At 35.7% G+C, this 27,293-nt stretch overlaps 1 protein-coding gene across 1 annotated transcript in view; it reads left to right on the plus strand.

The window, feature by feature from the left end:
- Window positions 1-27,293, plus strand: part of HEATR5B (HEAT repeat containing 5B) — an 89,952-nt gene that overhangs the window by 25,266 nt on the left and 37,393 nt on the right. Inside the window, exons 12-24 of the mRNA XM_059079287.2 lie at window positions 1,140-1,292; window positions 2,351-2,450; window positions 2,991-3,100; window positions 3,921-4,084; window positions 5,037-5,212; window positions 6,101-6,206; window positions 7,946-8,136; window positions 10,807-10,966; window positions 14,932-15,121; window positions 17,893-18,062; window positions 20,931-21,075; window positions 24,045-24,284; window positions 25,079-25,330. Coding sequence (XP_058935270.1) covers window positions 1,140-1,292; window positions 2,351-2,450; window positions 2,991-3,100; window positions 3,921-4,084; window positions 5,037-5,212; window positions 6,101-6,206; window positions 7,946-8,136; window positions 10,807-10,966; window positions 14,932-15,121; window positions 17,893-18,062; window positions 20,931-21,075; window positions 24,045-24,284; window positions 25,079-25,330 — 2,157 coding nt within the window. The remainder of the gene's footprint in view (window positions 1-1,139; window positions 1,293-2,350; window positions 2,451-2,990; window positions 3,101-3,920; window positions 4,085-5,036; window positions 5,213-6,100; window positions 6,207-7,945; window positions 8,137-10,806; window positions 10,967-14,931; window positions 15,122-17,892; window positions 18,063-20,930; window positions 21,076-24,044; window positions 24,285-25,078; window positions 25,331-27,293) is intronic.

Raw genomic sequence — 27,293 nt, forward strand, 5'->3', positions numbered from 1 at the left:
TTGAGTAGGATTTTGTCTTATTCTATAACTGTCAGTAGACTGTAAAGGAGTTTTAATTTAGAAGTATTCAACTTCACATTCTAGACTGTGAATGAAGTTAAAAAATGGTAATGATGTTTTTCTCATCATTTGGTATTAGATTTCTCTTCTTGGTAATTTCTGGTTTTGTACATTTAGTGACAAAGGTGTTAGCAAAGTTTCCCCTTTGCCATCGGAATAGCCATGGTCTAAATGATTAGCCTAGTATTAATGAAAAGAGATGAGAGTCTGGGGCATATTCCATGCCCAAAGTAGAGACCAGTGACATGATTTTAGTAGAGTGATAAAGTCACACTTAAACGGCATCTCCCCTTGGTGTTGCTTTCTTGGGGTTATCTTTATGCACTTCACTTTCCTAAGCGCTATGACAAATATGAGATGCAGGCAAAGTTTAGCACTGTACATAGAACAGAAATATGTGTTATTGTGGTAAGGTGTGTCCACTTTTTACTTCACGTGTTTGGCTTCTATTATAAAAAGTATGCATGTGTGTGTGCTACAAAGTTACTGCTTGATGCATCTACCTTTTGGAAATTAAACCTTGACCTCATTTTCTAAAGAAAATAAAAAGTGGTAACTTTTTTTTCTAGAAATTTTTGTGTGGTATGTTAAATGAATTCCTTAGCATGGAAATATAGGCTCCTAGTTCTAAATATACTACTCCATAGAGCTAAATTAACCATATAAATTGCCCTTAAAATGGAGTAGTAAATATATGTATGTGTTTGGGAGTGGGTGTACATGTTTATATACATGTATAATATTTATAGAAAAGACATAAAATATGTCCCAGATATATTTTATCATTGATAGAATGTAATCCATCATTCTGAGTATATTTGGGTAATTTCTTTTAGATGACTTTTTGTGGATTTGTTTTATGTTGGATGCTAAAAATATTGATAGTTTTTACGTGAATTTTATTATGCTTTAATATATATTTTACTTACTGAATAAGAAACATTTTGAAAATGTTAATATTAGAGAAAGATACAGTGAAATGATAGATATTGTTAAAGCTTGTTTGGGGCTCTTTTCTCTGACTTTTGTTTGTAATGCTATATATATGTATGGTTTTGTGTTCTCATTTTCTCTGTCAGGACCATCTGTTGTTCGTTACCATCTGCCCAAGATGTTGTTATTGTGGCGAAATGTTTTCCCTCGTTCATTGAAGGAACTGGAGGCTGAGAAGGCCCGAGGTGATTCTTTTACCTGGCAGGTAACATTGGAAGGTCGTGCTGGAGCTTTATGCGGTAAGAACTGAAAGGACTGCACTTTCAGAATATTATTTTCTTACTAAAATGTTTGTGAAGTGAAGGAAAATCATTACTTCAGTTTTTTATTTTAATACATAATGATGAATCTGTACACTTTTGGATTTAGAAAGAAACTTTATAAGTAATCTATACCAGTTTACTAATTTTATAATAAAAATGAAGCTGAGACTCTGAAAAGGAGGTTAGAGTTCATGATCAGTTAGGAGCTGGAACCCAGACGTCTTAATTCCCAGTTACTGCATTCTTCCACCTGAAGAAGCACTGGGTCACCAAGTAAAAAGGCCCAGTGCCTATTTAAAGGAAAAAGAAACAGGATTACCAAAGTTACTGAGTTTACGGTTAGTCTTTTCTTAATGGACAGATAGCTGTTTTCTCCCATCAAGTCTGCAAAAGTTGATGCGTCTTTTAGATACCAGCATTTTTAAAAGTATGAAATAAAGTTGTTTTTGTTTGGGAGTCAGCAACTTACAGGAAAGGCTCAAGTTTTGTTTTATTTGAAAACTAGAATTACACAGAGCGACCCTGTCCTTTTTTGCTTTATCTGAGGGTGAAAAGTGCTTCTTTTTTCAAACTGTGGGAGACAGATGTACACTTAACCATGAGCGCCGCAGGGCAAGGTGTTAGTTTTGTTCCCACACGTCTAAGAGCTGTTTTAGTCTTAGCTTTACTGCTAAAGAGCCAATAAAGCTATTTCCTCTCACTGGGCCATTATGTCCACTGTTGGTTCTGTTCTGAAACAGCTTTTTTTGTAGTTATCTGAATTCATGTGGGGTCATAGACTTCTGAATTCTCGCTCACAGAAATCTTTCTAACAGACATCTTCCCTCCCTCCATTTTTGCTGTCCACTCTTCTTCTAGCCTTTTCTAATGAGTTTTCTCTAAAGTTGCAATTGGTTCTTCTTTTGGTTTGACCTTGTTTTAGAACTTTATATTTTGTAATAATTAAAAATTTTAGGTACCTTTATATAATTTAAAAAATTTGTTCATCCTCACAAAAGCTGTTTCAAATATGTCTTTTTAAAATTTTTTTCTAGCAATGAGGAGTTTTGTTGCACATTGTCCTGAACTCCTGACTGAAGATGTGATTAGAAAATTGATGACCCCTATTGAATGTGCCATGACTATGATGTCACAGTAAGTAGGCAATTAGGACACGTTAACATCAATTTTATATATTTATAAATAGCCATGTTTTGGAATTCCCTCTGGTATCATATAGGAAATGTACTAAATTTTATTTGTGTGAAGTGACTAAAAATTTCAGTAGCGGTGTGGATTGAAATAAAATTGTATTTTATTTATTTATTTTAATTATTTATTTATTTATTTATTTTGGCTGTGCCGGGTCTTAGTTAAGGCATGCAGGCTTCTTAATTGCAGCATGCAAGCTCTTAGATGCAGCATGCATGCAGGATCTAGTTCTTCAACCAGGGATCGAACCCGGGCCCCCTGCATTGTGAGTGTGGAGCCTTACCCACTGGACCACCAGGGAAGTCCCTAAAATTCTATTTTATAGTGTTTCTGTTACTAACAGTAAAAGTCACAAAATAAACTAAAAGAAAAATGTAATACTTACCAATGTACTTTGACGGTACATTGATACATGGCTGGAAAAAAAATGTAAGTAGTGCTTATTCTAATAAGCTAATACTAATTATACTTTTGATATTTTAGCATTCCATCTGTAATTAAAGCCCACGGAGCTCATCTGAAAGCTAGTGCTGCAATGGTCCGTTTAAGACTTTATGATATCTTGGCGTTGTTACCTCCAAAAACTTACGAAGGTAAATAAAATTTGTAGGTGTCTAATACAAATTCTTCAATATACCTTTGCAGTTCTTCACAATATCATAGAGCTCTGACCATGTAAATGAAGGCAACCATTTTCCTTTTCTTCATACATAGTATAGCTAACACTTGTTGAGCACTACTGTGTTCCAGGTCCCATTCTAAGCCCTTAACATGTATTAGCATCTTTGGCTCTAACCACAACCTTATGAGGCTAAAATATAACTGTCTTTAAAGATGAAGAATCTCAGGTACTTAGAGGTTGTGTAACTTGCACAAGTCTGGGAGGTAGTTAAGTGGCAGAGCTTGGATTCAAACCCAGTTGGTTCATCTTCCAAGTCTATGCTTTTAATGACTATCCCAGCTGTTATAATACAGCCAGTAATTTAGGAATCTGGAGGGAGAATAGTAATGTACTTTTGCAGAAGTTAAATGTCATATAAAATGTTAATATTCCAGTGCAACCATGCCCAAGAATTTTGATATGCTCTGGTTCAGTGTTTGCACATCATTAAGTAATTAATAGTAAATAATGATCATATTTAATATATTTAAAATAAAAAATCTTTCCTGTATTTTAGTTTTTGATTACTTTAAATGATTTGGGCTAAAAGGCATAATACAGTAACAAAAAAGGAAGTGCCATTATTGTGTATTAAAACCAGCGTTAAAATATTTAATACTGATTTTTCTTAAAAGGGAACAGGGACTTAATTATTTTACTCCTGTTGAACATATTGCTGCTCTTGGTGGGCAGTGATTGTCATTTTCTTAAAAAGTATTCTCTTTAATCTGACCTGAAGTTCTGTTTTTTAGGCTCTTTCAATGCACTTCTTAGAGAACTGGTAGCAGAATTCACTTTGACTGACAACTCAGCCAACACAACTACTTCCCTCCTCAGATCCCTCTGCCACTACGATGATAGTGTTCTTCTTGGTTCCTGGCTTCAAGAAACTGATCATAAATCAATTGAAGACCAGGTAGTAAACTATAAAGTGAAATGAAATACTAGCTTGATTGAAAAACAACGGTACTATTACACATGGTCATTTAAAAAGAAAATATTGTAGACTAAGGTTTAATTTTCATTTAGTTTTCTTAGACATTTAAAGATACCTTCCTAGGGGTGGATAAATAGTGAAAAAAGGTAAGCAGCAATAGTTAGAATTTGGCGAACTGTCTTTATTCAATATTCTGTATATTTAGGTACCCCGTGGTTGCATTGGCAAAGATCAGTTTTGACTAGCTTTTTGGTTGTTGGTGTTTGTTTTGGTTTAGTTTATTTTGTGACAGGTTAGAGAGGAATAGGATTTAGTAGGTTGAAGATTTAGAACCTTTTTTGCCCACTGAATACATTATTTCTTATGTACTTTTTTTTGGGGGGGGCAGTACGCGGGCCTCTCACTGTTGTGGCCTCTCACTGTTGTGGCCTCTCCTGTTGCGGAGCACAGGCTCCGGACGCGCAGGCTCAGCAGCCATGGCTCACAGGTCCAGCCGCTCCGCGGCATGTGGGATCTTCCCGGACCGGGGCACGAACCCATGTCCCCTGCATCAGCAGGCAGACTCTCAACCACTGCGCCACCAGGGAAGCCCTCTTATATACTTTTAAAAAGAGTTACTAAAGGCCGCTTTAAAAAAATTTTTTGTGGATTTGTTATTCCTGACATTATTTTGCTTACACATTTTGAGGTGGGTACTGCAAAAATGTTTTAGAATGAACAAAACTTTTTAAAAAAATTGCATGAACTGTTGTGACATTTTTTAATGGCCAAATTATATCTTTCTCTATTTTAAAATTTTCAGATTTAATCATTCTGTTCTTTCGTTGTTACTTTTTCTCTCTCCTCCTCTGTTTTATTTGTCACGCCCAGTGCTTGGTAAGTGAATTTCCCAAAGTGGATTTTGAATGATTTTTATGTCCTTCTTTTGCAGCTCCAGCCAAACAGTGCATCTGGAAGTGGGGCTCTGGAGCATGATCCATCCTCCATTTATTTACGAATACCTGCAGGAGAAGCTGTGCCTGGGCCTCTTCCCCTTGGAGTTTCAGTCATTGATGCTTCTGTAGCTCTTTTTGGTGTAGTGTTTCCTCATGTTTCTTTTAAACACCGGTTAGTATAAAGTCAATAAGGTGATTTTAGTTAAATATAAATTATTTTCAAGCAGTATATTTTCCCAACCAAGCTAACTCTTCAATAAGAAGAGTTTGAACAATAGTCTCCTAAATGTAATAACATAAGTGGCACATAATAAATTGCATGCAAACTCCAGATAATTTGAAACTGTTGTTTTGTTTGTTTGTTTGTTTTTGTTTGTTTGTTTTTGCGGTATGTGGGCCTCTCACTGTTGTGGCCTCTCCCGTTGCGGAGCACAGGCTCCGGACGCGCAGGCTCAGCGACCATGGCTCACGGGCCCAGCTGCTCCGTGGCATGTGGGACCTTCCCGGACCAGGGCACGAACCCGTATCCCCTGCATCAGCAGGCGGACTCTCAACCACTGTGCCACCAGGGAAGCCCAAAGCTAAATCTTTTTAAAAAAAAATCTCCCAATTAGCTTTTAAAGATAGGACACAAGGTACTATTTTCTTCTATGTGTGAGAGAATTTTTTAAAAAGAAAAAAATTACGCCACATTTTAAGATTTCCAACTTAAAAATCTTCCACAGAGATGCACAATTAATGATTGTTATTCAAGAAACCTTGAGCACCTACTTTATGCCAGGCGCTTTGTTGCACACTGAAGACCACTGAAATTATGACATTATTTTGCTGATTGAAACTTAATATTAGTCCCCTGTGTTGTGCCAGTTAGTAGTTCATGTCCATATATTAATTCAGAAGTAGGAGATCTGGTTTAGACCAGGGAATGAAATGAAAAAAGATAGCATGGGGCATTATTTGTTAAACAATCAGCTTATACCCTTCTTCTTCTTATCTCTGTTTTTTGGGCCATGTTTGAATAAAAAGTATTGCTAATGTGATCTTTATTCTATTGTTACAGATTACAGATGTTGGATCACTTTGCCGAATGTGTTAAACAAGCCAAAGGTGTTCGCCAGCAGGCTGTGCAGCTTAATATCTTTACAGCTGTTCTTAGTGCACTAAAGGTATTTACTTTTAAAACAGCAAATATTCTGAACTAAGATTTTAATTAATACCTTTAATATAGTAATTCAGACATAACTAGACTGTTACGTTTATATATATAGCTCTGGATAACCATTATTTTATATTATTTCATTTAAATTACTAGAAACTTTATATTAGGCTCATTGTAATTAAATAAGTATTTTATATTTTAGTAATATTAAAATTCATATTTTGATTTGATACCTCAAATTTTACAAGTGCTGGTACATTCGGAATTTTCATACATGTCTGACTAATGAAATTTGGTATTCTGTTGAAGGCTAACTAGATAAAGCTTAAGTTTGATTTGTGGTTTAGACGGTAAAGCAGGAGAGGCTATGTTTGTTATGTAGTTAAAAGAGTGTTGCATTTAGAGATTGTGTTCTGGTTTAGCTACTCAATAGGTTTCCGTCTTGTGTAGTTCCTTTAGCCTTTTTTTTTTTTCTTTTTTCTTTTTTTTTGGCAGGGGTTGGGTACACGGGCCTCTCATTGTTGTGGCCTCTCCCGTTGCGGAGCACAGGCTCCAGACACACAGGCTCAGCGGCCATGGCTCACGGGCCCAGCCGCTCCGCGGCACGTGGGATCTTCCCGGACCAGGGCATGAACCCGTGTCCCCTGCATCGGCAGGCGGACTCTCAAGCACTGCCCCACCAGGGAAGCCCTCTTTGGCCTTTTTTAAACCTCAGATTCTACATGTATGAAGTGAAATAACAAATATTTTGCTTATCTCTCAGAGTTCATGTACTGTACTATGCAGCTTGTAGTCTCTCATGATGTATTTGAAAAGTCATATTATTCAGCACTAAGCTTATTATAAGATATCACTGCTTTAAAAGGGCAACAAGTACAAGTGTTTAAATGGGCATGAATTAAATCACATTTTGTAAACTTCAGGGAAAAGGGATGTAGGCATTGGTTATATAAATAAAGATTTGTACCATTTCTATAATCATTAGTATATGCCCTTTTTAGAGACCATCAGCTACCAACATCTGAGTTTTTTAAAAAAGGAGTGGGGTGGTCATGGTTTCCCTCAGTGGTTGAAAAGTTGGTTAACAGCTGTAATATTGCTGTACGGTATGCGTTTCTTCATATATGTGCTCACTAATGCCTCTGCTGTAGCTAACATTTTCCCTAGGTACCATGACTTCTATTTTTGGTCTCAAGTAAGTAATTTAAGTTCCAGGACAGTAAGTGTGACTAGAACAGAGATATTAACATTTAGTATGATGAACATTTATACTGATTCAGTTCAACATTCAGTTACTGATTGTTCTTACCTTATTTTGTCTTTAGGTATGTATTGGATATACTCTTTGTGACATAATTATCATCTCTGGCATTTTTATATAAATGTATCAAAGTTTCATGTTCATGAGGCCTTTTCCTTCCTTAAAGTTATAATGATAAATTTCAGTCAGTTAAATAACAGTTGACTTAATAATGCAGTGTCCTTTACGTATAAAAACAACTTTTAAGTATTTGTCTTTGGATAGAGACACTCCCAGGGATTGTTGGTTTTAGGGCTGATTCAACTATAACTATGTTGTGAAATCCTGTTTAGGAAAGTGATTACTGTCAGTCTAACATGTATTAATACTAGGCATAGTATATGCATGGGAAAGATGGCTGAAGAAAATAATGTGTGAAGATACATGTATATTTACAACGATTGCAGTCCTTTTTTTTGTTTTTGTTTTTTTTTAAATAACCATAGGGCCTGGCTGAAAACAAAAGTACTTTAGGACCTGAGGAAGTTCGTAAATCTGCTCTGACACTAGTTATGGGGGCCCTTGACAACCCAAACCCCATCTTAAGATGTGCAGCAGGGGAAGCTCTTGGAAGAATGGCTCAGGTGGTTGGAGAAGCAACTTTCATTGCTAGAATGGCCCAGTATAGCTTTGACAAGTAAGTGGGTCTCTTTATCAACAAGTAATTTTCTCTCATAGGCAATGATGTCTTTTAAGTTATCAGTAATTATTAACTGGACTGTGTATTTTCCACATGGTAGATACTTTCAGTGTGGTGCAGGTTTCTGTTTCAGCTCTTGAATGTTATGTAATGGAATCAAGAGGAATGTTAATGAGGGTGTTTCTCAGTTATATGTAGTTTGCTCTGAAGTCCTTTTCTCTTATCTCTGCCCTCCCATACCCCCTGCCATTATTCTTTCTGTTAATTTTCACTTTTTGGGATAAGCCATTCTTTTTCTAACTACTACCAAGTTTATCATTCCTTAAATTATCCCTGAAACAGGGGATACATTTAGCATTAGCTTTTAAGAATTTCTTTTCAATATTAATTTAAAAGCGTGATCTCAGAGATCCAAATAAGTATGATTAAGATGATAAATGCAGTTATTAGTGACTGTTGATTGTTAATCAAGTACTTGAAGTAGAGCACTTGAAAATCAAGAGTGGTCAAGAATTAACACTTGAGTTGTGTAAATTAATCATTCTTAAGTATTGTATATTTTGAGGATTAATTATACCAAACTATATCATAATTAACAGGAGAGGTTGGGAGAAGCAGTGGTTGTGAAGTAGTGGTTCGGAAGAAGTATTTTCTGAACTCTTGCATATCTGAAGACAGCTGTCCTTGTCTTCACACACAGTGGCAGTTTGGCTGGTTTAGGATGATGCCCCAGTGTATTGTTTGACTCACTAAGGATAATATGAGCAGGCAGAATGTAGCTAAACTATTCCCAGACACTTAATCTTCTGCAGGATGACTTTGCTTATTTTCTAGCAATAGATTAACTTTGCCTTTTCCAAGTGTCTCTCATTAATCCTGAAATCAACTTTTGTTAAAGATTTTTTAAAAGTTAGAACCAGTCTTAGCTACCTGTTTCATGGTTTGTGCTCTGTTAATAATAGGTAAAATAAGAGTGTATTTCTTTGGAAAACTCTTGACTGGTTAATTTTTCTTTAGTTGCAAGTGGTTTTAGTTTATAAGTGCTTCAATACGTATAGGAGTATTTATTTTATACTTAATTAGGTAAAACACAAGGACATTTCATTCGTATATATTCATTCATACCTGTCTGGTTAATGGTTTGCAAGTGTTCTCAGTGCTTAGTTTCATTAGCTTTTCTAAATAATTTATTATCTGAAATTAATTATTACATAGATTTTGTTACCTGTTTTTTCACATTTTAAGTTAACTGAAATTGGGATTTGTCTTAAAATCTCTAAGAAATGTCATAATTATTTGGCAGCATTTTTTTCTTTTATACTGTTATATAAAATAATGGTACATTAAGAAAAATCTGTGGTATCTTAGATTTGACAAAATCTGGTTCTATTTTGAAAAAGCTTCAATATCCTGCAACTTCATTATATCAGACTGTTTTTTATCAACATTATCTCTTGTTGATATAATATCCAACTATGAAAAGCCAAATCACCTATACATACAGATCTGTCAGCTGTTTTTGCACGTTAAAGTCATATGCCATCTTAGCATTAAGACTGGAATCATTCCTATAAACCGTCCTCAGTTAATAGGGAGTAACTCAATTGCTTAAGACCCAATTCAGAAAAAAATAAAAGCCATTACTGGTTAAATTAGTTTCCATTCAAATTGAAAATCACTCTGAGACCCCTGGGAAAGTATATATATGATATATTCTTATATCTTAGATTACTTTATTGAATAGATGACTATCACTGAGAAAATTGGCTCAGCTTTTTTTTAGCTCACTGAAATGAACTCTGAAAAGTAACAATATGAAGGAAGCTTTCTAATCTGTATAAGGCTTTTTAGAATTCACAGGTTGCATTCATTCTTCTTTCATTCCTCAAAACAACTGCTATATAGGAGTAATGTTAATGTTCATTTTACAGATGGAGAAACTGAGGCATAGAGAGAGAGAGATCACTTATCCAAGGATATAGTATATTAGAAATACTGCTAAGGATGGACTTAGTTCATTTCCTTCATTACTACATTTCTTAATGTCTGTTCCATCGTGACAGCACTTAGAATTATTCTTTCTTTGCCATAGGCAAACTGACCAGCCAGAGTCTTGGTGATGGTTTTTCATATCTTGGCTTTATTTCATTTTTATGAGTTTGTGACAGAAGTTTGATCATGGATGGCTTATTGAGAGTTATAATACAGTTTTGAAAATGCAACCAAAGTTGCTTTCTAGCCTCCTTTGTTATTTTAGGAGTTTTGTTCTTAGTGGTATTTTAATGTTTTCTAATAGTAACTGACTCTGTTGGTGCGTGATTATGAGTCATAGTCTTTTTGTCTTATCTGTCTTTTATTTAAAACACCAATGGTAACAATACATTTCAAATGGCTCTTGTCTTTTCAAGGAATAATTAATATTAAAATCTGTGAAGTTGTAGCTCCTCTTTCATATTTCTCTAAAGGTAGGCTTTCTTCAGTGAAATGTATGACTTTAACCAGTTTCAAGTAAATCTCTAACTCTTGTTAGTGAGTAGAGAAAGAAGTAATAAAGATTGTTATCTTTTCTGATTTCCAGAATAAATCCCTTTTATTGTGTGATTCATAATTTTGTTATTGCCGTAGGGAAATAGAAAAAACAATCCCTGAAGCATAACTCTTTTCCAGATTGAAATCAGCTCGAGATGTTGTATCCAGAACTGGCCATTCTTTGGCTCTGGGCTGTTTGCATCGTTATGTTGGTGGTATCGGCTCAGGACAACATCTGAAGACCAGCGTCAGCATTTTATTGGCTCTAGCACAGGATGGGACATCCTCTGAAGTCCAGGTATAATATGGATTTGTTTATTATGAAATATTTTTGGGGATAAATTTATTTATTCATTTATTTATTTATTTAGGCTGTGTTGGGTCTTCACTGCTGCACACGGGCTTTCTCTAGTTGTGGCGAGCAGGGGCTACTCTTTGTTGCAGTGTGCGGGCTTCTCATTGCGGTGGCTTCTCTTGTTGCAGAGCATGGGCTCTGGGTGCACAGGTTTCAGTAGTTGTGGTGTGCAGGCTTCAGTAGTTGTGGCGCATGGGCTTAGCTGCTCCACGGCATGTGGGATCTTCCTGGACCAGGGCTTGAACCCATGTCCCCTGAATTGGCAGGCGGATTCTTAACTACTGCGCCACCAGGGAAGCCCTATTATGAAATTTTAAATTATTATTTTTAGGAAAATTATTTGTAAAAATAGTAATGATTCTGATGGCCTGTTAGGAAAAATGTCTTAGGGTCTTTCTCTGTCACTTTGCTTTATGAATATATAATAGGATTTTGTATCTGAACCTAATCCTAAAGTCTTTTTTATTCTGGGAGTTTAACCCATTCACAACATGCCTTGAAACGTGGTTTCTTTTTATTATTTATTATCCTTTGTACATGTTTCCTCTTCTTTGTATTTCCTGATGTTTGTTGGATGATCAAATTTCTTTTAATAACAGTCTTCTCTCTCTTCTCTAATACCCTAACCCAGGTACAGTGTTGGCTGAATCTTCAGGTGTACTCCTTGAATTTCTTTTTTCTCTCTCCTTAAATATTTTATACAAAAATAGGTATAAGAACAATAAGAGGCAAGAACTTCATGTGTGTAAAAATATCCTATACTCTTGATTTGCCATTTCCCAGTGATGCACCTAAAAATATTGAGTATATGAAACCAATAGCATTCAACTCGCCAGCTTCATATTGGGACTCAGAAGCTGGAAGAGACAAGTTTGATTGCCATTACTGCCTGTCATTAGTTTGTTAATAAATGGGTTCCTTCACCATAAGAAAAGAATGCAAAATCCACCAGAAACTTCTTAGTCTACAGGCTTAGTCTGCGTTTGACTTCTTGGTAAAGGTTTCCAGCTGTGTAAAGCACAAAAGTCCCAAAAGGACTAAAATCAAAAATGAAGTAATGTTGCTCCTAAAGAGGTGCTATGCTGGTTTTTTTTTTTTATAATGCTGTTTCCACAGTAATCTGGAAGAAAAGAACACAACTATGAAATTATTTTACCTAAGAAGTTGCTTCTTTCTTCTTTTATGTCAACGAGTAGGTGCTAGTTTTCATTCCTTTGTCTTCACCTTTTTCTCAGCCCTCTCTTGCTTTAATTTCTTAAAACCACACTCCTGTAAGTGACTGCTTCACGTGATTCTTTTTCTATGACATGACATCTTACAATGTGGACCACTTATATTCCCTCAGAGCTTCTGTTTCAGCTCACATCTGCACAAGAATAGTATGGTAGCATTCTTCAGTTTCCTCTAAAGTCTCTTCTGTTATAAGAATCCTAACTCAAAAATTATACTTCCCAGTCAAATTATTGTATACATTTATTTAGTTGTAATTACTAGAGATTTAGTCTTCAATAATGTTTTCTTTTTTGTATCCTCAACTCCTGTCTTGAGATCTTTGTTCTTATTCTATTTTTACTTGATAGGAAAACTTCCTTTTGCAATAATAATCTTAGAAAGGGTCGTTGACTGGTGTGCTTTTTGATTCCTTGCATATCTAAAAAAAAAGGCTTTATTCTGTCTTGAAATTTGAATGATATATGGGTTGGGTATACTGTTCCTGGCACAGACTTTTTTTTCATTATTTGTAAATGTTTCAGTATTTTTTGTGTTGCTATGTAAGAGGCTAATAGTAGCTTAATTTTTTGAGTTAAATTCCCATAGATATTAACATCTCAGTTTTTCATCAGCTATCTATAGAAACTTTCAAATATGTTCTTTAAGAAGTAAAATATAACATATAAGCCAATAATCAAGACAACTGATGTGCAACTACTCTATTTAAAGTTTCTCTGCAGTGTGGCTTTTGAATATTCAAATATAAAACTTTAATGATGAATTCATTTTCTTCTTTTACATGACGCATATATTTCACACTCCCAAAAGATATTGGTTTATGTAATAAATTTCTGAATTAATGATGCTTACGGACATCATAGCTATCTTTTTCCCCATCTTTTTATTGCTAAGAAACGTATCTGAAATATGTCTTATGTTCGTAACCAGTTTGTAACACAGTGTGTAAAAATTTTTCTCTCTATCCTTGCAGCTTAGAAATTTCATCAAGTTCTATATAAGTCTATCTTTTCTTTTTCTCTTTCTGGTACTTATTTGTATATTGAGTCTCTTGTCTTTATCCTCATTATTTTAATTTTTTTGTATTTTCACTGTGGGTTACAGAATAATCTTCCATTTGAACTTCAAGATAATGATTTTGGTATTTAACAATAATTCTTTTTTTTTCCAGTTTTCTACTGAACAATTTAATATAAATACTGGGTGTGTGTTTGTTTTTTTTAAAACACTTCTAGAATCTCCTTTGTGCTTTAATTACTTGTCTTAAAAATCCTTATGTTAGGGCTTCCCTGGTGGTGCAGTCGTTGAGAGTCTGCCTGCCAACGCAGGGGACACGGGTTCGTGCCCTGGTCCAGGAAGATCCCACATGCCGTGGAGCAGCTGGGCCCGTGAGCTATGGCCGCTGAGCCTGCGCGTCCGGAGCCTGTGCTCCGCAACCGGAGAGGCCACAATAGTGAGAGGCCTGCGTACCACAAAAAAAAAAAAAAAAAAAAAAAAAATCCTTAAGATAGTTTTATTAAAATACTTTCTTTTGTTTCTTCCATTAATTTTTTTTCTCCAGAATGTGTATTCTGGTTTTCCTCCCTCAAGCTGTTATATCCCTATTACTTTTGTCAATAGGTGTGGTTTCTACACATAACTGTCCAACTCAGGTTGCTAAATTCTCTAGGATTGAAGTAGATTGACAGGTAATAGAAATTAAGGTATGGATTTTTTTTCTGCCATGTTGGTAAGTTGGGTAACTTCTCTGTTGAGACCTCTCTGTCCTCAGCCCAGTAGTGCAGCTCTCCTTTGGGGCTGCGAACAGCAAAAATAAAAGGTTCGTTCTTTAACAGGTGGATGTGGGCAGCTTAAAGGACTTTGCGTTTTCTTAAGCCTGTGCTGATTACAGTACATTGCTCTGGGTTAGTTTTGCAAATACTATTAGCCACTAAGATTATTTGTCCTTAGTAAACAGAAATTTGGGCCTGAAATGGTTTGATGCACTTGAGGAACTGTTTTGTTAATGTCATTGCTCAAGAAATAGATCTGAGTGCAGAACATTGTTTTATTTCAGACTAGTTTCTTAGTAAAACTCCAACAGTACAGGCAATAAAGATATATTTGATGTCCATAGCAACCACTAAATCAAACACTTATTATATCAGTCATTGTCTTTTGGAAGTATGAAATACATGTACATTATAACAGAAGAATGAGTTCATCAGCAAAACTATTCTTCTGACACTCAAAGCCACACTACAGAGAAACTGTAAACATAGCATTTGTACGTCAGTGGCTTTGGTTATTAGCTACTGGTAGCTTATGTGCTACTTTTTATTTCTTAAGGAATATATTTCTAGATTATTGATTAAAAACTATGATGGGGGCTTCCCTGGTGGCGCAGTGGTTGAGAGTCCGCCTGCCGATGCAGGAGACGCGGGTTCGTGCCCTGGTCCGGGAGGATCCCACGTGCTGCGGAGCGGCTAAGCCCGTGAGCCATGGCCGCTGAGCCTGCGCGTCCGGAGCCTGTGCTCCGCAACGGGAGAGGCCACAACAGTGAGAGGCCCGCGTACCGCAAAAAAAAAAAAAAAAAAAAAAAAAAAAACTATGATGTTGGTATTTATGAAAATTTAAATTAAATATCAATTCATTGTACTCTATTACTTACAATAAAATAAAATCATATTTTATTCCAGACTTGGTCCCTTCATTCACTTGCTCTGATAGTGGATTCTAGTGGCCCAATGTATCGTGGATATGTGGAGCCAACATTATCTCTAGTTCTTACCTTGCTGTTGACAGTTCCACCCTCCCATACAGAAGTTCATCAATGTTTGGGTAGATGTTTGGGTGCCATAATAACTACTGTTGGCCCTGAACTACAAGGTGAGTAAATTCATCTTAAACTAAAGGGACTAGACAGATAATTACTGTCTTTCAACTTTCTGAATGTCACCATAACGTTGCCTAAAGAAATCTTGTAATAATAATAATAATACTTACTATGTATTGAATGCTTACAATTTACTGAACACTTGGAACTGTGCTTTTTACATGTGCTATTTTATTTAATCCCTGCAACAAACCTGTGATGTGAAGGTGATTTTTGAAGTTATGAGCAGAGAAAACATCTAAGTGAAATGTTACCTGGAGCCCCTTGAAGTCAAAGATAAAAGTGGAGTTCCTTTGGCCTGGAGTGCCATACAGTTGTCTTCATGGACTTGAGCTTCACTTTTTTTTTTAACTCTAAGGAAGATAATATTATCTAGTTTTTCTCTGAGGAAGTAAGCTCAAGAAGATAAGTAACTCAGCTAAGGAGTAGCAGATTTGTGATCCTAAGGCCCATATTCTTGCCATGCACTTCCACTGAAATAATTCTACTAATGGTTAAATTAAACACTCAGGTAAGAAAATTACTGTGAATTTATGCAAAATATTTAAGCCAATTTCAGAGCATTCCTTTTTCCCCTACCATTTATTAAATCTTTCAATGGATCAAGCTTTTTATTTATATTACCTCAATTCTGACAGCAATCCTCTGTTTTACAGATGAAATACTGAGGCTGAGAGAGGTCCAAGTTTTTATATATATGTGTGTGTGTGTGTGTGTGTGTGTGTGTGTGTGTGTGTGTGTGTGTGTGTGTGTGTGTGTGTGTGTGTGTGTGTGTGTGTAGCCAATGAGTAGTTGGAATCAGAGGTGAAGCTCAGATAAATTTCCTTTGCCTGTATTCTTAATCACTATGCTATATGTTCCCTCCATTCGGACAGATATTTTTAAAAAAATGGAAGTGAAAAAAGAAAAGATCTTAAGGATGAATTGTAGGAATTGAAAAAATGTGATTTAGACATTTCTCTAGCTTGGACTCAGTGTCCTCTTTGAGAAAAGTTGATAGTTCTTTCTTCCAGTGCATATCACAAGGATGTAGAGAGTATAAATATGTGCCTATGATTAAGTGTAGGGTTTACCAAGTAGTTTCTGATCAGGCAGTGTGTATTTCAGACTAGAATGTGACTCTTGTGTGAGTCTATGATTTCCTTGTTTGGTCTCTGTTGTACATAAAATTATTTTGCATTGGTAAAAATTTTAAATCACTTATATTTGGCAATTAAGACATTTTAATGTAGACAGTATATAATACTGCAATTTATTTTTCCTACCTTTGTAAAAATTGCCATTAATTTTTTTTTAAGAAGTAAAACTTTATTCAGAGATGAGCCATTAATCTTGTTAGGAAAATAGGATTTGTTGTTATTATATAATAGATGTGGTATTATTGTTTGAACAGAGAGTCAAATACAACAATGATGGGTTTAAAAGAGAATATAGTTTATCAGGGGATAAATGTAAAGCTAGCTAAATCTAAGAGAGATGCATTATCGTCATTCATAAGCAGTTGTGTTTTGAAATCATTTGTATGGATTTTGCAGAATTTTTGTTTTCAAAACAGTCTGAATAGTAATCAGAAATATTTATTTATCTTAAAAGTGACTCCTTTTTAAAATTTTGATGTAGTTGACATGCAATATTATATTTGTTTCAGATGTACAACTGACATTTATATGTGTTATGAATTGATCACCACATTACATCTAATAACCATCTGTCATTGTACAAAGTTATTATGTTATTCACTGTATTCCCTATGCTGTACATTACATCCTTTAAAAAGTGACTTCCTGGGGAATTCCCTGGTGGTCGAGAGGTTGTTAGGACTCCTAGCTCTCACTGCTAGGGGCCCGAGTTGGATCCCTGTTCGGGGAACTAAGATCCCGCAGGCCACGCAGCGTGGCCAAAAAAATAGAATACAATACAATAGAATAAAATCTTCCTTTTTTAAGGTTGGCTTTCAAGGAATGGAATTTCTGGGATGACTTTCTTATAACAGGGGATAGGCAGGATAGGCAAATTAACTATGGCCCATGGGCTGAATCTGCTCAGATGCCTGGTTTTTTTGGTCCTTTTTTTTTTTAACAGCCCATGAGGTAAGAATGATTTTAACTTTTTTTTTTGCAGTACACGGGCCTCTCACTGTTGTGGCCTCTCCCGTTGCGGAGCACAGGCTCCGGACGTGCAGGCTCAGCGGCCGTGGCTCACAGGCCCAGCCGCTCCACGGCATGCAGGATCTTCCCAGATCGGGGCAGAAACCCATGTCCCCTGCATCGGCAGGCGGACTCTCAACCACTGCGCCACCAGGGAAGCCCAAGTTTTAACATTTTTAAATGGTTATATAGGCACTTACATAATAGAGTAGTGTGGATTTTGCCTCTTGGCTAGCACAGTAAAAAATATTTACTTCTGGCCCTTGGAAGAAAAGTTTGCTGACTCCTGTTCTGTAGGATTTTATTTGCGTGATAAAATGTAAGCTGTTAAAGTGTAAGGGGAAAAAAAGTAAGGGCATTTCTTATAGTGATTATTGATTTAACAATTGCAGTACCAAACCTAACCATAGAGCAAACATACTAGTTAATGTTAATTCAACAGTTATTCTTTTTTTAAATTGAAGTACAGTTGATTTACTGTGTTGTATTAATTTCAGGTGTACTTGTTTGTTTGTTTAGAAAGAGGGGTTATTTAGAAGATAATTATTTTCTAGGGATATTTTTGGTGTTACTAGTAAAATCATTGTACTTTATGTTCTCTTTGACTTTGCTTCTAGGGAATGGAGCAACGATTTCCACAATCCGTTCTTCTTGTTTGGTGGGTTGTGCAATAACCCAGGACCATTCAGATTCTCTCGTGCAGGCAGCTGCCATATCTTGCCTTCAGCAGCTTCACATGTTTGCACCACGACATGTCAATCTATCTAGTCTTGTTCCTAGCCTTTGTGTAAGTATAAAGCTGTTTCATTCATTGATTTAATTAGGGAGCCCCAAATTTGTTTCCCAAAAGATCAGGCTAAGGCCAAAACAAAAAACATGTTTCCTAGGCTGTGCATTCTAGAGTTTCAGCTTAGTAGTCATTTTATGACTATTCATTTTATTCACTGATTCTCTTTTTCACCTTTTAAGAAATATTTTAATGAACTGTTTATTTCTTGGCTAAGAATGTATCATATCTTCAGTCTTTCCCACTCAGAATTTTTTTTTTTTTTTCCTGCGGTACACGGGCCTCTCACTGTTGTGGCCTCTGCCGACGCACAGGCTCAGCGGCCATGGCTCACGGGCCCAGCCGCTCCGCGGCACGTGGGATCTTCCCGGACTGGGGCACGAACCCGCGTCCCCTGCATCGGCAGGCGGACTCCCAACCACTGCACCACCAGGGAAGCCCAATAACGGAGCTTTTTATAGGAAGGTAGAGGTCTTAATGTAGGAGCAAGCAGCACACAAATTCCTAAGGTTTGTGGAATGTAAGAAAATAAAAGCTTCTTCGGAAAACAATGAGGCATAATCTACAAAAAGTTGAAAGTATGCATACAGTATAACCCAGCAACTCCACTCTAAAGTAAATACCTGGCAGAAATGCATGCACATGTGTGCCAAAAAACATGTACAGGAATGTTCATTGCTTGGTTATTCACACTAGCCAAAACCCAGAAACAACCTAAGTGTCCACCAATCAGCAGAGTGGATAAATAGTGATGTAATTCTTCAATAAAATATTACACAACAATAAAAATGAATGAACTGCTACATGGAATCACATGGATGAATCTCACACTGCTAAAAAGAAACCAGACACAAAAGAGAACAGACTTCATGGTTCCATTTATATAAAATTCAAGAGCAAAGCTAAACCAAGCTATACTGATGGATGTCACAGTAGATTGTGATTATATCTAAGCAGCTAGGAAGTCTGCACGAAGCCATATATTTTTATCAAATTTAATACGGTTTATTCTTGACATTTTGTGGATTTTACCAGGAAGTGTCAAGGGAAAATTTTCAAACAAATACAACTTCATTGTTACCTGGTTTACAGTGGCTGCAAGACACCGTTAATGATAATTTGCATCTCTAATATAAGAGATGTTAAAATGGGGTGGGAGAGAGAGTACACCTCAGAATCGTTGAAATTGAGTGTTTGAAAACGCTTTGTAAACCTTAAAATGTTTTATTTCTTTCACTTTGATTCTGCTAGTCAGCATTTGTTGACTGTATTTTCTTAGCTATAATTCTATTTGGTTGTAATTAAATTTATAGTGTTCTGCTTCATATATATTTAATCCTTTGATCTGACCGCAGTTGTGTAAGATAGAGGTAAGGTGGACATTGTCCCCATTGTATAGATAAAAAGGGAGAAACTCCAAGATACTTGTTCTCCCCATCTCATATGATCATGCTTAACTTTTCTAATTATAGGATATTTGCAAGTTCCAAAACATCTTTATTTTCAGGAAGACATGTGAAAAAAAACTATTCTGTTGAAAAAAATCTGATCTGTCAGGTTTTCTCTCCTCAGTTATATTTTCTTTTTTTAATACTTGGCATAATTTCATGGGCTGTGAGTTTTACACAAAATAAGTTACAAATGCCATATTAAGAGCATAAAAATATATTATCTAGCATTGTGAAGGAGTTATGTATTCCTCATCACTTATTTATTATTTTATTCACCACCCATCATTTCTGGATGAGATTCTTTCTAAAATATATTACTTACTTCCTTGCTTAAAAAGCAGCATATAGGGCTTCCCTGGTGGCGCAGTGGTTGAGAATCCGCCTGCCGATGCAGGGGACACGGGTTCGTGCCCCGGTCCGGGAAGATCCCACATGCTGCAGAGCGGCTGGGCCCGTGAGCCATGGCCACTGAGCCTGCACGTCCGGAGCCTGTGCTCCGCAACGGGAGAGGCCACACAGTGAGAGGCCGCGTACCACAAAAAAAAAAAAAGCAGCATATGAAACATAATTTAATATTTTCTCAATGAGTCAGATTTATAGTAATAGTGATAGTAGCTAACATTTATTGAGCAATTACCATGTGTCATCCACTGTTCTAAGTAAAATACTTATTTTAACTTATTTTATTTTCACTATATTCCTGTGAAGAATTACTATCCCCATTTCACATATGGGCAGACAAGGCACAGAGAGGTTAAGTAACTTGTCTAACTTGTCTAATCACACAGGAGTAGGTGCAGAGCCAAGATTCAAATCCAGTCTGGCACCTGGAGCCTGAGCTCTTAATTATTATGCAGTACTGCCTCTTATACTTTACTTCTTGTATTACAGTGTACTATATTGATTCTTTCACGAACTTGTGAGATTTAAAAAAATGCTGTACCAAAAGGATCCATTTTGCAGTTCTTTTCAGATATTTATGTTTGCTTGATTTTGATTTTTTATTTTACTATACACCCCCCTTTGCTTTCAATTCTTACTGTGTGTTTGTTCTGCCCCCTAACCGTTCATTCACTACAGTTAATCTCTGTGCACTTAAAAAATTTCATTGACAGAATTTAGTACGACCATGTGTAAAATAAGATGTGCAAAAGATCTTTCTGGATTTTTATCTAAGTATATTTTATGATCTTTAGTGCCCAAGTCTTGGGGCAGTTATAGGGTACTAAAATATTCTTTATATATTTTATTGGTATTACTTACTATTTTTTGAAAAGGCCATTATTTGGCTATATTTTAAACAACTGAGATGGTTAAATGAAGAGCCTCTTCACAAGTAAGGTGTTCATATATATTCATTAGGCAAGTGAGATTACAGCTTTTTTAAAGAAAAGTCTAAAACTGTTATGGTTTACAGGTTCACTTATGTAGTTCCCATTTGTTACTTCGACGAGCAGCTGTGGCGTGTCTCCGGCAGCTTGCACAAAGAGAAGCAGCTGAAGTATGCGAATATGCCATGAGCCTAGCAAAAAATGCAGGGGACAAAGAGAGCAGTGGTGCTAGTAAGTTATATTATTGGTCAATATTCTTTTTGTTTAAGTATTTTAACATTTCAAATGAGTATGACTTATTAAATAACATTTTTGCATTGAAATATGGTCAATTTTCTTATTCTTTTAGGTAAAATAAAACTGTTACCACTTTTTAAATTCCCCGTGTAGTTTTCTTGGTAACTTTACATTTTTACCTTTTTTAAAATTTCATAGCTTAAAAAAATTTTTTGTAGCATTTAGTATCAGGACACTTCTGCCATCCCTTGAGAATGTTTTAGCTGTATAAGGGATGACTAACTCTAAGGGTATTGCCTTGTATCATTAGTAGGCTTCTGAAAAGAGAAATTATCTATTTTAGGGTTACCTGAAAGCTTCCAGTTTTTGACAGTAGTTAACCTTTTGTGATGTAACTTTTCCTTGAAGAAGGTAAGACCAAAGTAACCAGTAAAACTGTGAAATGTCAGTAGATGTTTAGGTAACAAAAGGTGGATCTTCACTTTCTTCAGTTCTTTTTGCTTTTGGGAGAGTTTTAAGTATGGCTTGAATTTGTAGCTGGTCTTCTGATTCTAGGGATAGGTGGTTTGGGAACTTTTTCAGAGCTAGACAGAGATTGCCCCTATTGTGGGAGAAAAGTTTTACTTATAAGAGCTTCCTAATGCATAGAAGTTGCGTGGATACTAAGAAGCAACATACCAGAATAACTTCAGTTTTAACATAGTGTTATAAGAGCTCTATTAACAAGCATACTGTACTGTAGAATGTAAAAGAAGTTTATTATAAAGTCTAACAGTAAACATTACTGCTTTTTGGAGAGAAAACATAGCACCAAAAGTAGTTACAGAATTCTCCTGAATACATGTAAAATTTCAAAACTTCTAGATGTCAGTCACCATAATCAAAATTGAAAGAGACAAACTAAGAGAGGGAAAGATAGTTTCAAAATATGCTTATTGTATTAAAATGTGTGCATTTATATTTTAATATTTTTAAAGCTTTTACAAATTAGTGGCCAGGGGGCCTAAGACCACCCCCCAGGTTTGATGATTTGCTAGGACTCAGCATATAGTCACGCTTATGGCTGTGATTTACTATGGCAAAAGGATACAAGGCAAAATCGGCAAAGGGAGAGGATAAATGGAGTGAAGTCTAGAACAAACCAGGCACAAGCTTCCAAGAGTCCACTCCCCATGGAGTCACACAGCAAGGAGTTGTGACAACACACGTGAAATGTTGTCTGCTAGTGAATCTTGCTAGACACTCAGTGCCCAAGATTTTTATTGGGCACTGGTCAAATAGGCATGGTCTGCCTAGCATATACCAAAAGAAGGAAAGCAGATGTTCAGCATAAACTATATTGTTGGTACAGATGATTTAGGCACAGTAAGCCACTTTTATCAGGAAATGATGGGAACCCTCCTGAAACCCAATTCCTGTAATATCAGGCCTTAAAAGGGTAGTCTCAGCCCTGCTATGGTAACTCTTTTATGCATCTGTAAAAATCATGAGAGCACACAAAAGAGGTGTTTTATCAAAGGAGAAATATCAACATATGAAATACCTTTAACCTCTAGTGATTGAATAGTTGCAAGTTAATACAATCATAAGACAGCATTTTCTTCTATAAAACTGACCGATAATAAAATAATGATTTTAATCAGTGTTGGGGGAGATATGAATAAAAGAGAAATTTCTTATACTGCTGACAGAAATGTAAAGTCATACAGCTTTTCTGGAGGATTTTTTTGTCAGTATATCCTCAGAGTTTTCAAACTGTGCTTACCCTTTGACCTAGCAATTCCTTTTTTGGGAATTCTTCCTCTGGTTAATCAGTTAATGTACTCCTAATTCAATGGTTTGCTATGTAGTCATGAAAATTCACGTCGTGGAAGTAAAATTCTTGATACGGGAAAATATTCACTGTGTACTGCTAAGTGAAAAATAGGCCTCTGTGCCTAATCTGTCCGTAATGTTCCCTCCTTGGAACCTTCCCTTTCCTACTGTCTTTGAATTCCCCTCACTGTGGCTATTTTCTGCAAACCTCCCCTTATTCTGTCTTTGGAGTGGCTCAATTTTAAAAAGCCACTTTTCAGCCCTCATCCCACTTTATCACTCTCTTCTAGGTTCAGAGGGCTTTGGACTTTGGGGAGCCTAATGGTATTCATTCTTAAAGGTTGCCAGTTGTTCTACTCCTACTGTTTATAAGAATAAAAAGAGTTTCAGATAAAGCAAGAAATTTAACTACTATTTCATAACAACTTTTGATTGGGCAGGATTTTCCCAATTTTTAAATAAACTTTTAGGATATAATCTATTTATAATTTGTGTTCTAGCTTTATAGATTTGTAAAATCTGAACTAGAAGACTAAATAAGTTTCAATTTGTTCACCCAACAAATACATAGCAATAATTTTTTCAGACTTTTAAATCTATTTAAAAATATGTCTCTTTCCCACACTTTTTGTTGTTAAAATCAAATATATATTTAATGAGCATTCCCTGGAGATTTGTTTAAAATACCACAGAATAATCAGTCTTAAAGATCAGGGTTTTTACCTTTATTGTCAGATAAAATTCTAATTCTAAAGATAGGTCAATTGGAGACCATAGTTAAATTGTGTATATAGCTAGATGGTTTTGTTGTTATTGTGAATTTACATGTAAATCATGGTCTTTTTTTTTTTTTTTTTTTTTTTTTTTTTTTTTGTGGTATGCGGGCCTCTCACTGCTGTGGCCTCTCCCGTTGCGGAGCACAGGCTCCGGACGCGCAGGCTCAGCGGCCATGGCTCACGGGCCCAGCCGCTCCGCGGCATGTGGGATCTTCCCGGACCAGGGCACGAACCCGTGTCCCCTGCATTGGCAGGCGGATTCTCAACCACTGCGCCACCAGGGAAGCCCTAAATCATGGTCTTTAACATAATTGTTACCTGTAGTATACGACAAAATCCTATACAAGTTCATTTGTAAAAATTGTTTTTCAGATGTCAGTCCTTTTGCACCTGGAGTTAGTTCTCGAAGTGATGTCCATTGCCGGCACCAGGGTGTTAATATAACAGAAACTGGTCTTGAGGGACTTCTTTTTGGAATGCTAGACCGGGAGACAGATAGAAAATTATGTTCTGATATTCATGATACTTTGGGACATATGCTGTCATCACTGGCTGTAGAAAAACTTTCCCATTGGCTAATGCTTTGTAAAGATGTCCTAGCAGCTTCTAGTGGTATGTATTTAATATATAAAATATATTCTTAAGATAATGAAAATTATTTAATTTTGATATATACCATGTATAGATATATTTAGATGCATATATTACAGATACATAGAGCCTACGTTTTAAAATACTAATAATTTTTAATCTATAAATCCCTGTAAAATGTTGAAGCTTAAATTATACTACAAACTAATGAACTTTGGTTATTTTTTGACAAATGACTAAGTTCAAACTAATTTTCATATATAAAAATCCCAGGCTATTCTGTCATTTGACATAAGATGTAAAACTAGTGAAATATATAAAATATTTTTATGTTATTCTTTCCCTGGTTTTTAAATTTCTATTTATTTTTAAATTAAATATATTTATTTTAAGGAGAAACTTTATATGGCTCTCATAAACAGAACAACCATCATAGCTTTCATAAAAGTAAAGTCATTGTGAAAGTACATTCAATGAAGACAAAACAGTATTATTGAATTTCAAGTTGAAAACTGATGGCTGCTATCTTTTTAAATTTTTTATTTATTGTAAATATTTATATAATTTTTAAAGATTACTTTCCATTCACAGTTATTACAAAATTATTGGCTCTATTCCCCATGTTGTATAATACATCCTTGAGTCTGTCTTACACCAAATAGTTTGGCTTTTTATTGATTGTTTAAAAGAAAAACCTTGCCAATTCTACTGTTTTCTACTGGTTTTAAATTAGATATCTTCAAACGGTACTATTTGTAAAGCATCGTTTTTGCTATATGTAAGGTTGTTATAATATGCTTTTATTTTTATTACAGATATGAGTACTGCAACTCCCTTAAGTAGTGGAAAAGATGAAGAATTTGAAAAGAAAGATGAGATGGATGATGATACCATGTTTACCACACTAGGAGAAGAAGATAAATCAAAGCCCTTTGTGGCACCTCGCTGGGCCACTCGAGTATTTGCTGCTGATTGCCTGTGTCGAATCATCAATTTGTGTGAGAATGCAGACCAGGCTCACTTTGATCTTGCTATGGCACGTTCTGCTAAACTGCGAAACCCTACAAGTAAATTAAAAATCAGTGCTTCTTTTCCCCAGAATATTTTTATAGGTTTGAAATATTTTACTGCTTTGTAATATGCCTTAGACTATGCCTTTCATTTATTGTACGTTTTCTTGCCTTTTACCTTTGTTTTCTGTCCTCTCTACATACTGTCCAACTTCTGATCCCTATTGGGAAGTTAAGTTGAGGAAAGCGATCCAAAGTTATATATCTATCTATCTTAAGATATATTTATCTTAATTATTTGCCCTGAGGATAATGATGGCCCTAAGCATATGATGGCAGTAACTTATGTTTCCTTGGTACCTTATCTACTTTTAGCAAAAGTTTAAGGTGAATAAATAAAGTGAGTTTTGCAATCGCCAGCCTTGGAGAATGTCAGAATTCATGAATGCCATGGCAGATTTCAAACTCTCAGATTTCAGAACTGCTATTAGGTATTTTTGAAAAGGTGAAAACTGTTTATTACTGAAACCTTTTACTTTTTGATCATTTGTAAGCTTTTATACCGTATATCCCCTGGATCAGATATTATGGGGAATTTACAAAGAGATCATCAGGCCAGTATCTTCACTTACAAATGAAGAAACCCAGAGAAGCTGAGAGAGGTGGTAGAGTAACAGACTGTCTTACCTTATGCTTTGTTGTCTCTTCGTCATGGTGTCATTTTTTAAAATATCTGAAGACACATTGTATATGTTATCTGTATTGAAGTCTATATGTTAAAAATGCCTTTCAGTTTACTTTGTTGTGTATAATAAGCAGTAAAACTCACAAATGGACTAGAAAACAAAAAGTAAAACAGTATTATACTATGTATAAAATTGGAATCTGAATATAGGGTACCAGCAAAGCACAATATGTTGTGAACAGGGTGTCTTTAATCATGTCATTATTCGTCAGATATTTACCGAATCTTGCTCTTTACTTCCCATAGGGGATCCAAAGAAGAAAAAAACATAGTCCTTGCTCTTGAAGAATTTCTAGTCTAGAAGACAAAGAGACAAAGTTATCACTCAAAAATAGTCATATATCCTAATAGTGGAAGGATAGAGTACTTTGGGAACATAAAAAACTGCTACTCATTTCCTGAAGTGCCAGGGAAGACCTCACAGAAAGGATCATTTTGAAGCTGGGATTTAGAGGCAGAGAGAGGGTTTTCCAGGTAGAAGAGGCTGGATGTATTAGTTTTCTATTGTTGATATAATAAATGACTGCAAACTTAGTGGCTTAAAATAACAGAAGTTTATTAACTTACAGTTCTGTGGGCCAGAAGATCCCAGAATGCAATAAACCTCTATCAGTCCCCTAATTCTCTCCTCATTTTGGAGTTTCTACCCAGTGCCCCTTTCTTCTCCCCCACGTTAGGAGTTCATCACCTTGGATTTGGGAAAAAGATAGTCTTGATTTGAGAGAGGGTGTAGGTAGAGACTGTGTAGAGAAGCAATAGCAGTTTCATTCTGGGAACAACTGCCTTGCTTTTAAGCTTTGATAGGACTGATCTAGGGCAGCCTTTAAGGCTAAAAGGAAAAAGCCTTCCCTTTTCTACATCTTGTCCTTATAAAAAATCTTTTCTAGAGTAGAGGTTGGTAAACTACAGCTTGCAGTCCAAATCCAGCCTGCAGTCTGTTTTTATAAATAGTTTTATTGGAGCACAGTGTAACCATTTGTGTACATATGGTCTTTGTACATACTACAACAGCAGAGTTGAGTAGTTATGTTAGGAATTATATGGCCAGCAAAGCCAAAAATATTTACTATCTGTTTCTTTACAGAAAAAATTTGCCAACCCCCGCTGACAAAAATTACAAACTCTTTTGGGGAAAATTATGATAATCAGTTATTTTGCTTCAGATGTCAGTTTACAGTGTCGTCGGGGTTATTGTATAAAGGTTTACCAATATTCTTGAGAGATTATGATATGGAAACTTTCTTGACAGTGTATCTTTGTTATTTTAAACATGGT

This window comes from Kogia breviceps, chromosome 11, assembly GCF_026419965.1.
Source record: "Kogia breviceps isolate mKogBre1 chromosome 11, mKogBre1 haplotype 1, whole genome shotgun sequence".
Classification (NCBI taxonomy): domain Eukaryota; kingdom Metazoa; phylum Chordata; class Mammalia; order Artiodactyla; family Physeteridae; genus Kogia; species Kogia breviceps.